Raw genomic sequence first — 18,891 nt, 5'->3', positions numbered from 1 at the left:
TTTGCACCCTAGACACTCCCTCACCTCTCATTCGTCATTCAAAAGCTCACTTCACCCTCTCCCTCACTACCAGCACCGCTCTTCCCTCACTCCAGCCTCGCCCATCTTTTAGCTCAGCCTCACTCCCTCACTACCACCGTTCTCTCGTAACTCAGCCTGGCGATGGCAAAATCTGTCTGCTATCCTCCCCCGCGTCCTTGCTGGGTGCGGGGGCCTTAAAGATGGAAGGGAGAGGGAAAGGAAGGGAGGAGGGAAGGGAGGGAAACAGATAAGTAAAGAGGGGAGAGTCGAAGGAAGGGAATGAAAGAAGGAATGGAGAAAGCGACAGCAGAGAGAGAGAGAGAGAAAGCGACAGAGAGAGAGAGAGAGAGAGAGAGAGAGAGAGAGAGAGAGATGTGGTAGGCTATATAGTAAGCAGCCAGCCAAGTTAAGTAGCCGAGATTCGCATGGCTTAGTGATGGCTGAGGGAAGCTTAGGATGGGTGACTGATTAAGATTCAGCCTCACTGCCTTCCCTGCGACGCTCTCATCCCCAGCAGGAGGAAGCGACGACCTCCAACCACTTCCTTCACTCAGGCTGAGGGGCGCGGCTGAACCAGGGTCATGAACGGGTCGCTACACACACCTGACATGATCCAACACACACACACACACACACACACACACACACGAACCCTTCTGATATTGGTAAAATCTTCCCTAAAAGTATTATCATGTAAAGTGGTGTTTCTACCGCGCCAACTCTGCTCCCCTGGGATGATTCGGGGTGGCGTGAGTAAGTACAGGGAGGAGGAGGAGGAGGAGGAGGAGGAGGAGGAGGAGGAGGAGGAGGAGGAGGAGGAGGAGGAGGAGGAAGATACTCAAAGGCAATGCTCAAGACACGTTCGGGAAAATGTCACTTGATGTGTGGCTGCGTCAGAGACCACCACTATAACCATCACCACTGCTACTATCACCACCACTACCATCACCGCCACCACCGCCACCTCCACATAAAAACACAGGAGGGAGGGATTTCGGTCCTTCTGGGAACTAAATGTGGGGTGGATGGATTCATTTTCCGGATAAAAGCCGAAATTTTGTGATGTAACTTCAAAAGGCGACGGTGACAAAAGGATTTTTCCTCTTACTTCGGACCACAAAACCAGCGAACTTCCACTTTATTTCTCCTTTCTCATATTATACGAAGTCTTTTAATCTTTCCTGAAACTCTTGAAAATGTATAGGAAGTAAGAGCAAAGTTTGTTTTATGTTCCTTTATATCATAACCAACATGAAATAGATGAAATATAATCTTTTTTTCATTTTTCTTTCTAATATCACATCAACCACTTTCAAATTCTACTTGAAGCCTCTTGAAAATACATGCAAAATAGAAGCAAACCTATTTTCCCTTCCTATAATATCATGCCAATCATTTCCAATCGATCCTGAAACTCATAGAATACATAAATAACAAGACATGAAGACAGAAGAGAAGCCAAGAGAGAGATGTGATGAAATGAGAAAAATATATACGTATTCCCTGCTTTAAAAATCCCACTGGAGGCTGCTATTCTGCTATTCAAGGAGTCTAATTACATTCCTGGTTTTCGCTTCCCCTTCTTCGCCATTGAGTCAGTATGTCTCGCGGCCCATTACGGCAAGTATCACGGCCTCGGCTGCCTTTCAGGTGATATTTTTTCCTCCCCTCTGCTTCCCATTCCGCCTTCCGCGTCTTTTGTCCTCTCTCCCCCTTCTCCCATTCTTCTTCTGGAATATTGCATCCAGTCAGTGCGTCTCTTTCTCCCTCTCTTTCTTCCATTTCCTAATTTTTCCTCCTCTTTCCACGTCTACGGCTCGATTACCGTCTTCTTCCCCTCTTTCTTTCTTTTTAGGGACCTTCATCACCATTTCCATTTTCATTACCATATTCATCATTGTTCTTGTTACCATGGTTGTTGCTAATATTACTATCATGATTAAACTTTTTTCCATTATCTTTTTTTTTTTTTTTTTCCTGATTTTTTCCTCCTCTTCCTCTTTCTCCTTCTCTTCCTCCTCCTTTCCTCAGCGTCCCTGTAACATTATTCATCCATCCATTTTCCTACCCTATTACCACCACCACCACCACCACTCCTCCTCCTCCTCCTCCTCCTCCTCCTCCTCCTCTAACGTCCTAAGCTCCTCTACTTCACAACCCTTCACTACGCCTCCTTGTAACACTTCACCTCTGCTCCGTTTCTCTCTCTTTCTCCTCCATCCCTCTCTCCCTCCCTCCACTCTCTCACTCTCTGTATCTCCATAACTTAATCCCTTAGAAACTCCTTATTGCAGTACTCCCATTCTTTCCCCTTCGACTCCCCAGCATCTCCTCCGTCGCTCCTTCACTCCGTCTCTTTCTCGGGATCACAACAATGACTCCCGGCCATTTATTGAGACACCGCCGCTACAGATCATAACCGCGCGTCTTGGCCACTGAGGCGCGAGCGAGCGTGTGTAATGGAGGGGAGAAATGGAAGAAGAGGGGACTTGAGAGGGGCCAAGACGAGAGAGAGAGAGAGAGAGAGAGAGAGAGAGAGAGAGAGAGAGAGAGAGAGAGAGAGAGAGAGAGAGAGAGAGAGAAAGCTTTGGTAAATAAGGATGTTTCAAAAGTTAAGGAAAAATTGTAAGATAGTGTTTAACAGTGAAGAAAGAAAGAAAAGTTGTTTTTTTACGCTCTTGTACGAAATGAGGGACAAAAAATATAAAGCATTTGTTTCGTAAGAGAGAGAGAAAAAATAAATAAACAGAAATACGCAAGATTTCGAAAAAAAAAAATCCAACGAAAAAAATTACGAAAAACAATGAAAACCAACAAAAATACAGAAAACACAATGGAAAACGTACGAACAACAAATAATAAACCAAAACAACAACAACAACAACAACAACAACAACAACACAGAGAAACACATCTGGCAAATGGAAGGAAAAAAGATGATAAAACATGCCAGAGAAAAGTGGATATGAAAAGGAGGAAGAATTATCATAAACATGAGATATATACAACGGGAGCAGAAGGAGGAAGATGGAGATACAGGAGGAAGAAGAAGAAGAAGAGGAAGATGTGGGGGATGAGGAGGGGAAATGGAGAACGATGAGGAATGCACCAAAATGAGGAAGACTTAGGGGTGTGAGCGGCATCTGCATACTGGTGAGGGAGAGATGGTGAGGCGTGGCTTAGGGAGAAGGGGGTAGAGGAAAGGGAGGGGGAAGGAGGGGAGGCGTGAGAGGCTTAGGGACTTTGGGGGGAGGAAAGGGTGTGGCAGGAGAGGAAAGGGAAGGAGGTTGGAGAACAGAGAGAAGCCGCCACAAGATGTAAGCGATGGAGGGTGAAGGACATGGAGAGAAGGCGAGGAAAGTACTGGGAGAGGTTAGCGGTATATAGATGGAGTGATTGTGAAATGACTGCACTCTTCAGAAACAAAGGTATGGTTGACTAAAGTACTAAGGGAATGTGATATTAGATAAAGTTGCAGTGAAATCAATCAAATCATCGAACACAAAAATGAGAAATATAAGCACATTAAGAATAAGTGAAACAGCAAGAAGCTTTACACATTGCAGGCCTTCTGTGAAATGCACCTACTTATTTACACATTCCTTTATCATAACTTTAATTAAACAAAACAGTGATACTAAAGGCTAGCAATGGGTCGGTCAAGGAATGGTTAGAATACTTGAATGATCTCGATAAACGGGAAGGATGTATTAAAAATCCTATAAAAAAAAAAAGTTTCTCACGCGTCTCCTAAAAAAAAAAAACTATTCGGAACAGCTAAAGTGGTTTGGGGAAACGAAAAAGACCAACACTATAAGTCATCGAAAAATAAGTAAATGAAAGCTTCTATTCCTATTGTAACCACATTTTGTATGTATGTATGCATGGATGTATATGTATGTATGTATGACGCCGCGCACACTGCCAGAACGAGACATCCGTCCCTCCGTCACAGACCAGTATTCAGAAATTGCTCTCTCGCCACGACTACTTTCAAGAGCCAGAAAACTATTAGCTGGGTTCTCTAGAATTTTTTTCTCTTAGTAATGAAGAAATTTCGTTAATATCTCTTTACATCTTTTTAAACACCCCTAAAAATATTATTATTTCAACTGTAGCCTTTGGAAATAGTTGAGGTCCGGCGCAGAAGTGTTTCAAAATATCGTCCACCAATGCTTTGTGCAGTCCGTCACACTGCTATCTATCCCTCCGTCACACTACCAGTACCGTCACGTAACCATCCGTCCTTCCGTCACACTACCAGTACCATCCATCCCTCCCTTTGTCATGCAACTATCCGTCCCTCCGTCACACTACCAATACCAACCATCCCTCCCTTTGTCACGTAACCATCCGTTCCTTCGTCACACTACCAGCACCAACCAACAGTCCCCCCGTCACGCTGCCATCCGTCTCTCGTCCCCTATTCGTCTCTCACTTCATCAGAGGTCGTCCCTTCCAGCCGGCAGTACGTAGAGGCATCAAAATTCACCACTTTAAAGGCGTCCCTACCAATATTGCGCCACAGTCAACCCTTTTTCTTCCCCTCTGCCTTGTTCCCTCCGCCGGTCCCTCCTTCCCTCTCGGCCTCTCACTCAGTTCGTCCTCCAAATCCTTAACTCCCTCAAACACCCATTACACTAAGAGTTTACGATCCTCCTATACCTCTCTTTAGCAAAAATACTCTCCCTCTTTCCCTCTCTCTCTCTCTCTCTCTCTCTCTCTCTCTCTCTCTCTCTCTCTCTCTCTCTCTCTCTCTCTCTCTCTCTCAAGACAAACAAACACTCTGCAAGATGACCTCAGGGTTTCGGTCGAGACGGACAGAAGATAAAACACAAGAGGAATTCACTTACAGCTTTGTTTTTCCTTTTATTTTTTTCTCTTGTGGCTAAAGGGGTAATAAAATAACGGAGGCAGGCAGGACGGAGAGAGGGAGAGAGGGAAGCAGAGGGAGGGATGGAGAGATGGGAGGGAGGTAGAGTGGATGGTCAGAAAAAGAGAGAGAAAAAAATGAAAGGTTTGGAAGGAGAGGAAGGTACAAGAGGCAAGAAGGGAAGCTGGCAACGAGGAGAGATGGAAAGAAAAAATACAAGGGAAACAAAAGGTGAAGAAAGAAAGATGAGGTAGAGAACGCAGAGGAAAGGTAGAGGAAAGAAAATAAAGTATAAAAGAATTAATTGTTTTGATTTAATAACTGCCTGATACAAAACTTATTCACTCTCTCTCTCTCTCTCTCTCTCTCTCTCTCTCTCTCTCTCTCTCTCTCTCTCTCTCTCTCTCTCTCTCTCTCTCTCTCTCTCTCTCTCTCTCTCTCTCTCCTCAGAAACATTCATCATCTTGGCTTCGTCGGTGAACATCTGCAAAACTTTCTGAGTGTGCGGGAGGACAACTCGGAACCTCTTGGCAATATGCTCCTTGATGACTGTCTCCTCCTCCTCCGCCTCCACCTCCTCCTCCTCCTTCTCCTCCTTCTCGTTCTCCATCTCTTATACTCCGCATATCAGCCTTGCCTTGCTCTCTTTCCCCTCTTGGGCTCACAAATTCTTCCCTGCTTGGCTGACTATGACGTATGTGATGGTATTGTCGTGTCTACGGTGTCTGTGCTGCCCGAGGGGCTCTTGCAGGGAGGCGAAGAGGGGACACAGACAGGATAAAGGAAGGAGAGAGCGAGGGTGAGGGAGGATTATAAAGGGGAGGATACACGGAAAAAGGAAACAGTAAGAGAGAGAGAGAGAGAGAGAGAGAGAGAGAGAGAGAGAGAGAGAGAGAGAGAGAGAGAGAGAGAGTATTTGACTACATAAGAAATTAAAAGAAAGAAGGAAAAGGATGTGGAAAGAAACAAAAAATGTTTGCTTAACTGAATACTCGGAATATGTGAAGGACCAACGCAAATGAAGAAGAGGAAGTTTAAAGATAGCGTGCCTGGAATTTAATGGAAGGAAAAACCACAGTGCTGGAAAGTTCAGAGGCGGCACATTTCTCCCGAATTTACAAGCGTTGAAGTCTGCGAGGCGGCGACGCGGCAAGACGCGGAGTGTTAATCTTGGTAATGGGGAACACGCGGGAAGGCAAGGCTGGCAAACACGAAAGCAGGAAGATATACAGCCATGGTCAACAGTACAGTACTATACACCACTCTCTTCTGTGTATAGGCCTTCTTCTAATTCTACTCCTCGATAAGTTAAGAAACTAAAGCTTGGTTTCGTTAAGACTGTCAGCTTATCAGGTGACATAAAACTGAGGGGAGAGCATAAAACATGATCAATTCTAAAAAGCCATACTACTCTCTCTCTCTCTCTCTCTCTCTCTCTCTCTCTCTCTCTCTCTCTCTCTCTCTCTCTCTCTCTCTCTCTCTCGTTTTTTCCTTAATCTTCGTCTGATCTGCTGGGAATCTACATTTTACAGATTTTGTTGATTGAATGTCATTGATCATGAGCCCTAACCTCTTCATTATTGGAGCTCATTCTTACCTTGAGTTTTGGATATAATTAGACGATCTTATTGACATTAGGAAGAGTATATGGAAGTCAGATGATTAATGGACAGAGTCTTCACCATTTTAATCCCCACATAAGTTTTTGAAGCTGTATAGAATTGCCAAATAATAAGCAAAATGAAAATGAAAACGTGTCATGGTACTGAATAGGTTAATAATGAGCAAAAGCTTAAAACACAATGTAAGTGAGTGAAAACTACTCGACTTTTAAATCCAACTGCATACCCTTCGAAATATTGTTCGTGGATTTCCATCACCAGATAATTATGATGGTGATAAGAACGAAGGAGGGAGATGGTGCTGATGGTGATGATGATGAACCGTCTGCCGCTACACACAATCGAGGAAACTCTGTATTAAAAAAAAGGGGAAAACAAACACACGTGATCTGCCTCCCACACAGCAGAGTTTGGTGTTACCGCAGACAAATACAAACAAAAAACCATTCTCACTCAAACTTTCTGACCTGAACCTCTCCTTTTCTCTTTCTCTCACTCCCTCTCTTTCTCACTCTCCTTCGCATGTTCCCCTTTTCTCCCTACTGTTGCACTTTGCTGTACTTTTTTCAGGTGTTGACTTGGCATGGCTGTGCGCTGTCCCCTCTTTCCTACGAACACCTCTTCTGGAGACTTGAAAGCGACATGAACAAATTCTTTGTACCCAGAATTGAAAAAAGAAGTTAATGAAAATGTTTCGTGATTTTTTTTTCTACGTTGTCTACAAAAAGTATCCATATTAACTCTTTGACATTAGTTTTTTAACCTTGACTATAGGAAAATTACTGGCAATATGAGTATTTTTTAGGGCTCTTACTTGAACATAAAGAAGTTAATTAACGTTTTGTAATATTGAAAAAAATGACTAAAAATTATTACTGTAAACAATGCAAGTTCAAATATTAATAAAATTTTATTTTCATCCAGGAGTACAGTACCAGTTACGTGAAAAAATTTCAAAGGGCAAAAAATATGAAAGCAATAGCATGTCTTCTTTCTACATTTTTCTGTAGGGAGCAAAACAGGACGTTTAGACAACACAGAGACGAGGTAGTCGCCCTAAACGGTCTACTTGCTTTCTCCTAAATGTAAATGAGCCACCCTCAGCTCCCTACCCACGCCGCTCACCCTGTTAACGAAAGTCACGTTCAGGAACTTTAGTTATAATTACAGTATAAAGTCAGAAGAGACGGCACGACCTGCGAGGTTACCCGGGGAGGCCACGGGGTCCTCGCCATGTGTGTGTGTATGTGTGTGTGTGTGTGTGTGTGTGTGTGTGTGTGTGTGTGTGTGTGTGTGTGTGTGTGTGTGTGTGTGTGTGTGTGTGTGTGTGTGTGTGTGTGTGTGTGTGTGTTACCTAAGATCTAACTCTGTGTTTAGCTTGCCAATATGTTTCAGTAAGCCATATCTACAGCGATCTTAATTCCAAGGCCTTCGAAGTTCCCAATGTGTCATTTTCTCAAAACTAAATAAAATAAATGTTCTGTAAAAATCAATAAGGTGCTCAGGTCGAAACTTGACTTGACCAGTTTTATGTTCACATTTTTTCTCCAGGGTAAATAAATCTAGATAATTATTTCGTGTACAAGTTATTGATCTGGAATGAATTATAGAGGCTAATTTTTGCTTCTCCATTCCCTCAATCTCTCCTCTTCCTCATGCAATTTACCATAACCTCTTTTTTTATCATATTTCTTTTATTACAACACACCAAAGACCTTCATTATACTGCACACCTTTCAACACTAATAATTCCTCGCTTCAAACATCTTACCATTACATGAAAAAAGCCAGAAAAACCTCATTTAAATACCGTCCGATACTGCACGGCGGAAGAAAGGATAAGGCCATAAAAGTGGACTTGGTCTAGGTTAATTTCATCACAGTCTGGAGCCGTAAAAAGATAAAAAAAAAACCAAAGTAATCAAGCTTTTCTTTTTTCTCTGCCACCCCCTCCATCTCTCTACACTGGCCCTCCAAAACCCTTCATCTTCTGGACACCAACCACCACCACCACCACCACCACCACCACTCCCTCAGAAACACCCTGCTCGAATTTCTCTCGTCATCCGCTACCCTGCAAGAATCTCACTGCTTTCCTCGTGTTTCAGTGGAGATATTTCCCACCTCCTTCGTGCACCCAGGAGTCCCCTCGCTCATGTTTACAAGCACAGGTTGTTTAGCTTTGGGATTCTGTACATCATAATCCTCGTGTAAGGTCTCTCATCACGCCTGGAAGGGAAGAAAGGAGGGAGGAATGGAGGGAGGGAAGGAGGGGAGGAAGGAGGGGAGCCACTAGTAAAGGAATGAGAGAGGAAAGAAGGAAAGGAAGTAGAGTGGGAGAGCCCTCAGTACTTGTTGGAATAAGGGGAAAGAAGAGAAGAAGAGGGAAGGAAAGAGGGATTCAGAGTAGAAAGAGAGGAGAGAGAAGAAGGAGAGAGAGAGAGAGAGAGAGAGAGAGAGAGAGAGAGAGAGAGAGAGAGAGAGAGAGAGAGAGAGAGAGAGAGAGAGAGAGAGAGAGAGAGAGAGGGAGTAGCAGCACCAGCATAATTGGAGAGACGCGAGAGAATGATTGTACAAGGCTCAAGAAGAAAGGTTGAGAGGAGAGCGAGCGAAGGGCACTGAAGAAACACGAAAAAATGCTGAAATAAAAAAAAGGAATAAACATTTTCTTGACAGCAGAAACTAATGAGGCAACAGAGAAAACACAGAAGAGAGAGAGAGAGAGAGAGAGAGAGAGAGAGAGAGAGAGAGAGAGAGATAGTTGATTAATAAAAATGTTTAAACACAACTAGTTCATGAATTTTAACTCAGCATTCTAAGACGAAGCCAGCAACAGGGGAAGGAAGCCGGGACTGTGTAAAATTCATTCTTAAAAATTCTTGGCGCCGTAATTAAAAGAAAATGGTAAGAGGGTGAAGAGAGAGGGAGAAAGAGGAGAGGAGAGGAGAGGAGAGAAGGGAAGGGAGGGAGGGAGAGGAGGAGGAGGAGGAGAAAGAGGGCTATGGAAGAATCTCCCTCTTCCTCTTCCTCACAAATAAAAGAAGGAGAAACTGGTAGCACGGAACAAGGTAAGAAACAGAGAAGGGAGATAAAGCGAAATTGGAGTCGAACGGAAGGAGACAAGGAAAAAATAAGAAGGAAGCAAAAAATTATGTATATCCATAAAAAAAAAAAACATACATTCGTAATATTTTGTTAGTAGAATCACCTTCATTACAGTAGCAGTTTACTTTTACGCCTTTATCATTACAGATGTAATTCTTAAGGATTTTCTGATGAGAGAGAGAGAGAGAGAGAGAGAGAGAGATCAATTCCTTCTGTATATCCAAGACAACAAGAGTTCTCCAGTACTTACATGCAGTGGCGACCTTGGCTGTCTTGCTCGGAGTCAAGCCTCGGGAACTCCAGGCGACGCAGTTACACCCATAGCCAGAGTCGTCAAAGCCCTCCACACCCTCCACCATGCTCCGCTCCACCTCCATCTGCACCTCCACCACCCGCACGCCCGTCATAGGATCCACAAAGGAGGTCTCTGTCTGGGACTCTGGCGCGGGAGGTCCTCCATTACACTTAAAAGTCACTGCAATAAAGACCAAGGGAGATGGGTTAGTTTTGCGTCTTTGTGTTGATGTTATTTTATTGAGTTTTGAGTTGTCTGGTATGTGTCATCATTTATTTATTACTTGTGCTTTTTATTTCATTATTATGTGTGTGAGGTATACTGGTCAGGCAAAAAAAAAAAAAAGGAAGAAAACTAATGAATAATTAAAAATTCAATGAGGTGGCAGTTCCTAAAAGAAAATAGAAGGTTAAATAGATTTCTGTATAAAGAAAGTAACTATTCTTTTTTGCATTGTACTGATATTTTTCTTCTACTTTCTTCTGGATATTTTTTTCATTTGAATTGTGATGAGTACAGAATAAATGATGTAACCCATTTTTTTTCCAATTACAGTCACGTTGTTTTTATTATTTTTGTAAGTTAGACACAGCGGCTTAAACTTTCCCTGGCATTGTTTAACATTTCGCTTTACTTCCTGTTGTGAACGAGAAACATCGAGGCGGGAGAAGAAACAACACAACTAACAAGACAAGGCAGAGGAAGCGTGAAGGGCGAAATATCACGAGGAAGAATTATAGAAGCTTTCACGAACATCAAAGAGAAAGCGAAAACGGTAATTATAAAAGTAAAAGGGAAAAAAATGAAGAGCACAAAAAATTTTCATGACAGAGATGCATGGCGGACATGAATACAACTCATTACAGATCTGGACCAACATTACTCACACGTTGAAGCTGTCCACACACACACACACACACACACACACACACACACACACGTAAACAAACTAACGAACATCAAAGGACACGAAATGCATCTGAAATTAATGAATGGAAACTAAGTAATCTCTATACTCCTCGTCCTTCTCGTCCTCCTCCTCCTCCTCCTCCTCCTCCTCCTCCTCCTCCTCCTCCTCCTCCTCCTCCTCCTCCTCCTCCTCCTCCTCCTCCTCCTCCTCACAACACAGCAACACCTAACAACTACAACAAAACTAAAAAAAATCATCCTTCACGTCACACCAAGCTGTAAATTAATAATCTCTTAAAAAAATCTTCATATTTGTGCCATGAGCTAATTTTCTATCATATATCAAGGAAGACAAAAAAAAACAACAAGTAGAATAAAGAAAATAGTCTCCTTCACGCATTAAATAAGAGAGAGAGAGAGAGAGAGAGAGAGAGAGAGAGAGAGAGAGAGAGAGAGATATATATATATATATATATATATATATATATATATATATATATATATATATATATATATATATATATATATATATATATATATATATATGTGTAAGGAACGTCAGCTGAATATCGTGAGGCGAATGGCAGAGTAAAGGAAATGGAAATATATACAGATCATAATTCTTCACCTTTTTTTTTCGTGTAATCCGTCAGAGGGTGTACGCGTGCTGATGGCGCTGTGAATGCTCTCCTTTCAGCGCCATCCTACTGAAGAGGGGATTTTTTTGCACCTCTCACTCTATCAAAGACTCTCTCTCTCTCTCTCTCTCTCTCTCTCTCTCTCTCTCTCTCTCTCTCTCTCTCTCTGTCCATCCGTCTATAATATACCTCGAATTAATGTTTCCATCATCACTTTTTAAAATATATATAACTTCCTATCTCAATCTTCACATCTGATAGACCGGAAAAAAAAGGCTAAAATAATAACGTCAAAAAAACAACAACTGCCAGCAGATGTATATAAATAAGGTGCAACACAACCTACTTTCCGCACGTTACTTTGATCCTACCGCCGCCATCACAATTACCAGTCACCACTAATGGCTCATGCAGTCACCATCACCCTCATCACCCTCCAGCATTGCCATCGTCAAAACCGCAGTGCCTATCATCACCATCACCACCATGAACACCACACGCATCAGGGGAAGGTGAATGGACAGATATGAGCATGTGGTGCAGCTGGTGTTAAACGTAACTTTGCTTATATCTTATGTAAGTGACGAAAGTGTTAGGCAGCGTGATGGTGATTTTGTTTTGTTCACTTAAAAAAGAGTTGTATTGTGTTTGAATTTTGGTTTTCGTGAAAAACTGAATGTGTTGTTGGAAAAAAATAATGAGTAAATGAGTGACTGAGTGAGTGAGTGTGTGAGTCACTGGTTCACTTCAATGACTTGTTTGACGTTGGAAAGGTTAGTGACTGACTGAAGGACTGAATGACTAACTGACTGATTGATTCACTCTTTTTGATAAGAATGGAAAGCTAGTGACTGGCCGAGGAACTTTAGTATTGATGATTGACTGATTAAATGATGACTGACTAATCAACAGGCTGGTAAACTTGTGCAATGAACTGAAGGTTGGTCAAGTTAACTAATCACTATAATCAATATTTCATTCTTGGATAACATTGAAAGAAGGTCATGGTATAAGACAACACATTTTATCATCTTTTGTAAGTTTACCCGGCTGGTTTCCTCTTCCTGCTCTCTCTCTCTCTCTCTCTCTCTCTCTCTCTCTCTCTCTCTCTCTCTCTCTCTCATACAGAGGTAACATTACCTAAAATCCCCAACCTGCCAATCAAGGTACGGGAAGGTAATGAGACTCGCCCAGGTATTGCAGGCCGACCAATCACACATCACGAAACAATGAGGGAATGCCATGCCTCAGCCAATCAGAGGTCACGAAATGGGTGCACGAAAACCTCGCAAAGAATTAAGAAGGAAAATGCATAAAAAAAAAGGGGGAAGAAAAAAAAATTAAAGAAACTCAGTCCCACAGGAAGTCGAGGTTCACTGAAGAGGAGAAGCGGGGAACCAGAAAAAAGAAGAAGAAAAAAATAATAATAAAAAAGAAAAGAAAAACGAAAAGATCATGTCTATTGATCGATACAATATAATGATGGTGAAAAAATATTGAAAAAGAGAGTGAAAGAGAAAACTACGTAGAAGGTTTAACGTATTGCCACACAGTTCTATACCTCCATTGGTTATAACTGTGTGTGTGTGTGTGTGTGTGTGTGTGTGTGTGTGTGTGTGTGTGTGTGTGTGTGTGTGTGTGTGTGTGTGTGTGTGTGTGTGTGTGTGTGTGTGTGTGTGTGTGTGTGTGTGTATGTGTGTTTGTGTTTGCGGGGTTTTGTTATTACAGTGGCATACAATACCTTGAAATTTGAATCTTGGCATATATATTTTTCATTCACTACAAATAGTGCTATCTAGAAGCACACACACACACACACACACACACACACACACACACACACACACACACACACACACACATGTTAAGTTGATAATAAACAATACCTGAAACTCAACATATTTAAATAATGCATACTCACACTCATCACTCCCTCACTTCCTTCCCTTCCTGCCACTCTCTCCTTTCTCTCCCTACAACCCAGTGACCTGCACGGCTCACCACCCCCACCCTCCTGATCCTCCCCACCTCTGCATTACGCCTCATATTTTTACCCTTTCCCTCAGTTCCTGGAGGTATTAGAGCGATTCCATGACTCTGCACAGCCTGGAGCACCTGCGTGTCATCTTTCATAACGCAGGTGCAAAGATAATCAGGTATATTTGGCTATAATTATGATATATTTACTTTGTTGTACTTAGGTAGAGTGGGGACGGATTGGAGTGCAAACATACACACGCACATGCACGAGCACGCGCGCGCGCACACACACACACACACACACACACACACACACACACACACACACACACACACACACACACACACACACACAGGGAAGGAAAGGTCATTCTTCTGAAGTATATTTTCTGTTGATTAATTTCACATCAAATTAAATTAAAAGTAAATAAATGAATAAATATTATATGTTTTTCCTCTTACTCTTCTCAGAATGTAGATAATACTTTTGGCCTTTCCGTCTACTCCATAGGAACTGGCACATCATTACTATTGGTTTATGAATTTTGTAGCCCTTGACCCTTCAGTACTGGAACACATTTTTTGTCATGAATTTTAGGTATGATTAAACGATTTTATTTAGATAAAGAAGGTTCATGAAGGTCAGAACATTAACAATCAGAGTTTTCATTATTCTAATCCCAACATTTTATACATTTGAAGCTGTATAAAATCACCAAATAGTAAGAGGAATAAATATGAAAACACGTCATGGTACTGAAGGGATTAAACAGTTCACCAAGTATAAGTGGAAAAGAAAAAATCACCTTTACTAAGATTTTACTGCATGATATCAGCCTCCCGACCAAGTACTTCTAAATATTATAACTACCGGCAGTATATAGACCGTTGCATAATGAGACACACTTGGCTACTCCATACAGGCCAGGCACGCAGACTAAACAGTTTGGTTGGGTTGGCTGAGGCTGCAGAGAGGTCTGTTGTCAGGAATTGATCACTTATTGACGGGAATGGATGCGCTTGCCGGCTCAGAATATGTGGCTGATATGATATTAGAGAGAGAGAGAGAGAGAGAGAGAGAGAGAGAGAGAGAGAGAGAGAGAGAGAGAGAGAGAGAGAGAGAGAGAGAGAGAGAGAGAGAGATAAACACACCATATCTTATAACAGTATGTGTTTGTGTGTTTGTTTGCATGTCATTAACCTCTTCAATACCATGCCACGTTTTCATATTTATTCTGTTTACTATTTGGTGATTTTATACAACTTCAGAAATTTATGCAGGGGATAAAATAGTGAAGACTCTGGCCATTAATCTTCAGAAATTCATAGGCCCTTCCTAATGTAAATAATATCGTCTAATCCTACCTAGAAAAATCAAGGTAAAAATGCGTCCCAGTACTGAAGGGGTTAAGTCCACGTCTGTTACAGTGGTCAATAAAGTATCCATGTACATTTCTTCGTGCCTTCCTCTCTATGTCTCCCTATCTACGTATATGCAGGCGAACACGATTCCTTTTTACCTGAGGGTCAGCTTACCTTTGAGGGCGTGGGCGGCGCGGCAGGTGAGAGTGGCTGGTTTGTTCTTGATCACGTAAGCATCCTGGGGGTCCTCCAGTATGATAGGCGGGGAGTTGTCCGGCACCCCCGTGAGAGGACCGTCGCCCTCCTCCTCGCTGCCTTCCTCTGCAACAAAAGACAACATTGGTCATTACTCTTAGTCATCCGGAACTGGTCACACTGGTTGGTAGGGTAAGATTGGTAAACATGACATGAACGAATGAATGAAATGGGACGAGAAAGAACAAAAAAACCACACATTTCCTTGCTTTCATCGTGTGTGTGTGTGTGTGTGTGTGTGTGTGTGTGTGTGTGTGTGTGTGTGTGTGTGTGTGTGTGTGTGTGTGTGTGTGTGTGTGTGTGTGTGTGTGTGTGTGTGTGTGTGTGTGTGTGTGTGTGTGTGTGTGTGTGTGTGTGTGTGTGTGTGTGTGTGTGTGTGTGTGTGTGTGTGTGTGTGTGTGTGTGTGTGTGTGTGTGTGTGTGTGTGTGTGTGTGTGTGTGTGTGTGTGTGTGTGTAAGTCAGTGATTTTATGTCATACACAAGTAGAGAAAGTCACTGCAGGTATAATTTCTGGCTCGAGTTATTGCCTGAACATTACATGCTCTCATAATAATAAGTAACTTAGTTCATGAGTATATTATTTCAGGACCTCATAATCTCTCTCTCTCTCTCTCTCTCTCTCTCTCTCTCTCTCTCTCTCTCTCTCTCTCTCTCTCTCTCTACAAACACCAGGAACATTACCACACAAAAATAACCCAGACAGAGAAGGTCATGCATTGGTTTGTAAATAAAAACAAAATCTATATGATCTAGATAATCAATAATTGCGGTACCCGGCAGTGTGATCCGGCTACCTCCCTCCCTCTTCGCAAAGCGCAGTGGAGTGGGAAAGAGCAACAACACCCGTGGAAGGGAGGTCAAGCCATGGAGCAACACAGCAACGGGACATAATCATCAGGCAGCGTTAACCGGCATTATGGATGGCTAATTGGGTACTCGGGTGCTCGTTAAACTCTCTATCTGTTACTGTGTGCGTATGTGGGTGAGGGTTGAGGATGGAGATTACATGCATGGACACACACGCACATACATACACGCATCACAAGCTTCATAAGAAATCAATCTCTGTCTCTATGCTAACTGTGGTACCATCATTTGTTGTTCAATTATGATTATGTGTGTGAAGTTCTAGTATACATTCTTAAGTCACCATGTGCAGACTCATTTCGTACACCTCCAGTGCTTGTATTCATAATCGCTTTGCTCTCCCACAGTATAACTTTCCTACTTCAAAGGTTACACAGTCCTAGCAGGGTTCTCAAGAGTGCTTCTCGTGTTAATAAAGTAAAAATGGTGTTATTCCGTCACAAAAATCATAAACCAAACCAAACCAAAATCCGTGCACCTTCAACGACGGCCTTTTAAAAGTACTTGATATGCGACCAGAATATAGAACAGCTTCAGAAAATTCCTCAGACACACTACCAAGTCATGAGGTGAGGGATTAAGGAAAGATTGAACACTTTCTCAATAAAAGAAGTAATCCGAGCGGCTCCTTTCTCTTACTCTTTGCCGAAACTTGTAAATAATTACTTAGGATCCCTCAGGATTTTTTTCTTTCTTCGTAATATCCTGCTGGCCTCATCCGGTGGTGGGGACGGCGGTGGTGGTGGTGGCGGTGGTGGCAGAGGAAGGATGGCGGAGGAGGGAGGGAGGGAGGAAGGAAGGAAACAGGGAGGAGGGAAAAGGACGTGGAGTAGACGGAAGGGAAGAGAGTAGAGGGGAGGAAAGAGGCAAAAACATAACAAAAAGAAGAGCTGGGTGTCGGAGATTAAAAAAAAAAAAAAAAAGGAAGAGATATATGAAAAAAAAGGTTATGTGGAGAAACGCACGGAAGTAAATAAAAAGAGAAACGTAATCTAAGACCTGCAGATGGACAAAAATGGACAAGAGAGAGAGAGAGAGAGAGAGAGAGAGAGAGAGAGAGAGAGAGAGAGAGAGAGAGAGGAAAGGGGAAGGGCAGTATAGGCTTGGGTACAAAGAGTGTAGCTAAAATAATAGTGTGCGGGGGCGTGTGAACTGGGACGAGGAGAACTGGCTTGTGGTGGACGAGGAAGAAACAGAGGCAGCGGATGTGAGGGACAACGTGGCCCAGGGAACAAAGAAAACTGGGGAAAATAGGGAGGAAATAAAAAAAAAACTACCATGCCAGCGAGAGACGAATGGAAAAATGTGGGCAAAAAGGACGAAAATTAATCTAGGGTACAGTTAACTAAAGAAATAAAGAAAAAATACATATATACCATGACAACGAAAGACGGATTCAGAAAGGTTTGGAAATTGGGAGAAAATAAATTATAGAGACATGGAAACTGGAAATAAAAGAAAACTTAGTGAAAAGAGGAAAAAATAATACAGAGTACATGAAACCGGAATACTAATATTAAAATAGAGGAAAAGAACGAGTGACGAGTAGAAGAAAACATCGTAAAAAGGGAAAAATGATTAACGGGGAGGGAAGGATGAAAGACGAGATATGAAGTTATCATGAGCCTGAGAAAGTAGAGAGAACACGACGCTTCTCCTGCAAAAGTGTAGTTTTTCGAAGAGGGAATCCTTTGGTAGGGAAGAATAAATTTTACACACTGACCTTTCTTTCTTAATGCCACAGATTCTTAAAAGGAACCATGACTCCGCCTTGTGTTTAATATGACGTGTGTTTCTGGATGTCTTACCTTCTGACTGTGGAATTTTTTTCATTAATATTTCATAGCACTGCTGACTGAATCGAACACTGGAACTTCAATGCATGAAATGTGAAGAAGTCTCAAGTAGAGGTTGGGGAAGAGGAAGTCAATGGGAGACTGCTCAGTGATGTCTCCTACCTCTTCACTGTAACGTTTTCATTGATTTTTTTAGAATATTGTTTACTAAAGAGATAAAAAATTGCAAGCATGAACCACATATGAACCTTAAGTGCATGAAGTTTTTAGGGGAGAGTACTGGTCGCGCGAGGAGGAAGACAAGGGGACGCGACACAGTGATCCCCTCTCGGCCCGGTGCACTCTCGCAGACGCTCCACAAAAAAAAAGTGAAAAAAAGCAATAGAGTGACGATCCTTCCAAATCCCTCCTACAAAAGTCGCCTCGTTCCCCTGACAGGCGGTGTTAGGGCGTGGAGATTACTCGTGGAACAATGGGACTCCTGGGGCTGCGTCAACACCGTGCGTCACCTGCCCCGCGACCTTCCCACGACCTTGGAGGCACACTAAGATCTTACTGCATACACAAAAAAATCCACAAATAAGAATTGTATCAGATGAACCAATGCTGGATTTCGATTAGTCCGACAGTAATAAAAATCTTTAAGGGAAAATTCGTTTTGTATCGTATTGCAAGGATTAAAAAGATAAATACTGTGGGCTGCTATTGCAATGATGCTTAAAAAACGACTGTCGACTGAGGTTGACAAGTGACTCTCTTTGTTCTGTCTACCCTTCCCCCACGTCCACCATTTGTCAAATATTAAGGCTAACTGACCTTTCATTCCAGGCAAAGTTTCAGTCTCCTGAGTCGCCACTTCATACCTGGTATTTCGGTTGTTTCATTTCTATATTAGTGGTGGAAATTTAACAGCAGCTACTCATAAGCAGAATAGCAAAACTGAACTCTCACCTCACTGTCGCATTAACTTCGCAAAACCTGGATCGTCAGTTAAAGATATATTTTGCTTCAGTAACCTTCCTCTGTTTAGGTAATAATACAATCAAAACAACTACAAAGTTAGAATCGTTCACAACTAACACAAGCGACACATGCTCACTCAGGGCAATACATTCACCCCTCAGTTACATCTCTAACCACACACACACACACACACACACACACACA

At 42.4% G+C, this 18,891-nt stretch overlaps 1 protein-coding gene across 6 annotated transcripts in view; it reads right to left on the bottom strand.

Annotated features, from left to right (window-relative positions):
- LOC123498554 (netrin receptor UNC5C-like) overlaps positions 1 to 18,891 on the bottom strand; it is a 397,723-nt gene that overhangs the window by 273,512 nt on the left and 105,320 nt on the right. For all 6 annotated transcript variants that reach the window (XM_045245754.1, XM_045245758.1, XM_045245756.1 and 3 more), the window contains exons 3-4: positions 14,980 to 15,126; positions 9,872 to 10,096 (exon numbers count right to left, since the gene is read on the bottom strand). In XM_045245754.1, coding sequence (XP_045101689.1) covers positions 9,872 to 10,096; positions 14,980 to 15,126 — 372 coding nt within the window. The remainder of the gene's footprint in view (positions 1 to 9,871; positions 10,097 to 14,979; positions 15,127 to 18,891) is intronic.

This window comes from Portunus trituberculatus, chromosome 48 (assembly GCF_017591435.1).
Source record: "Portunus trituberculatus isolate SZX2019 chromosome 48, ASM1759143v1, whole genome shotgun sequence".
Lineage (NCBI taxonomy): Eukaryota > Metazoa > Arthropoda > Malacostraca > Decapoda > Portunidae > Portunus > Portunus trituberculatus.
This window is presented reverse-complemented; position numbering and strand designations above follow the sequence as displayed.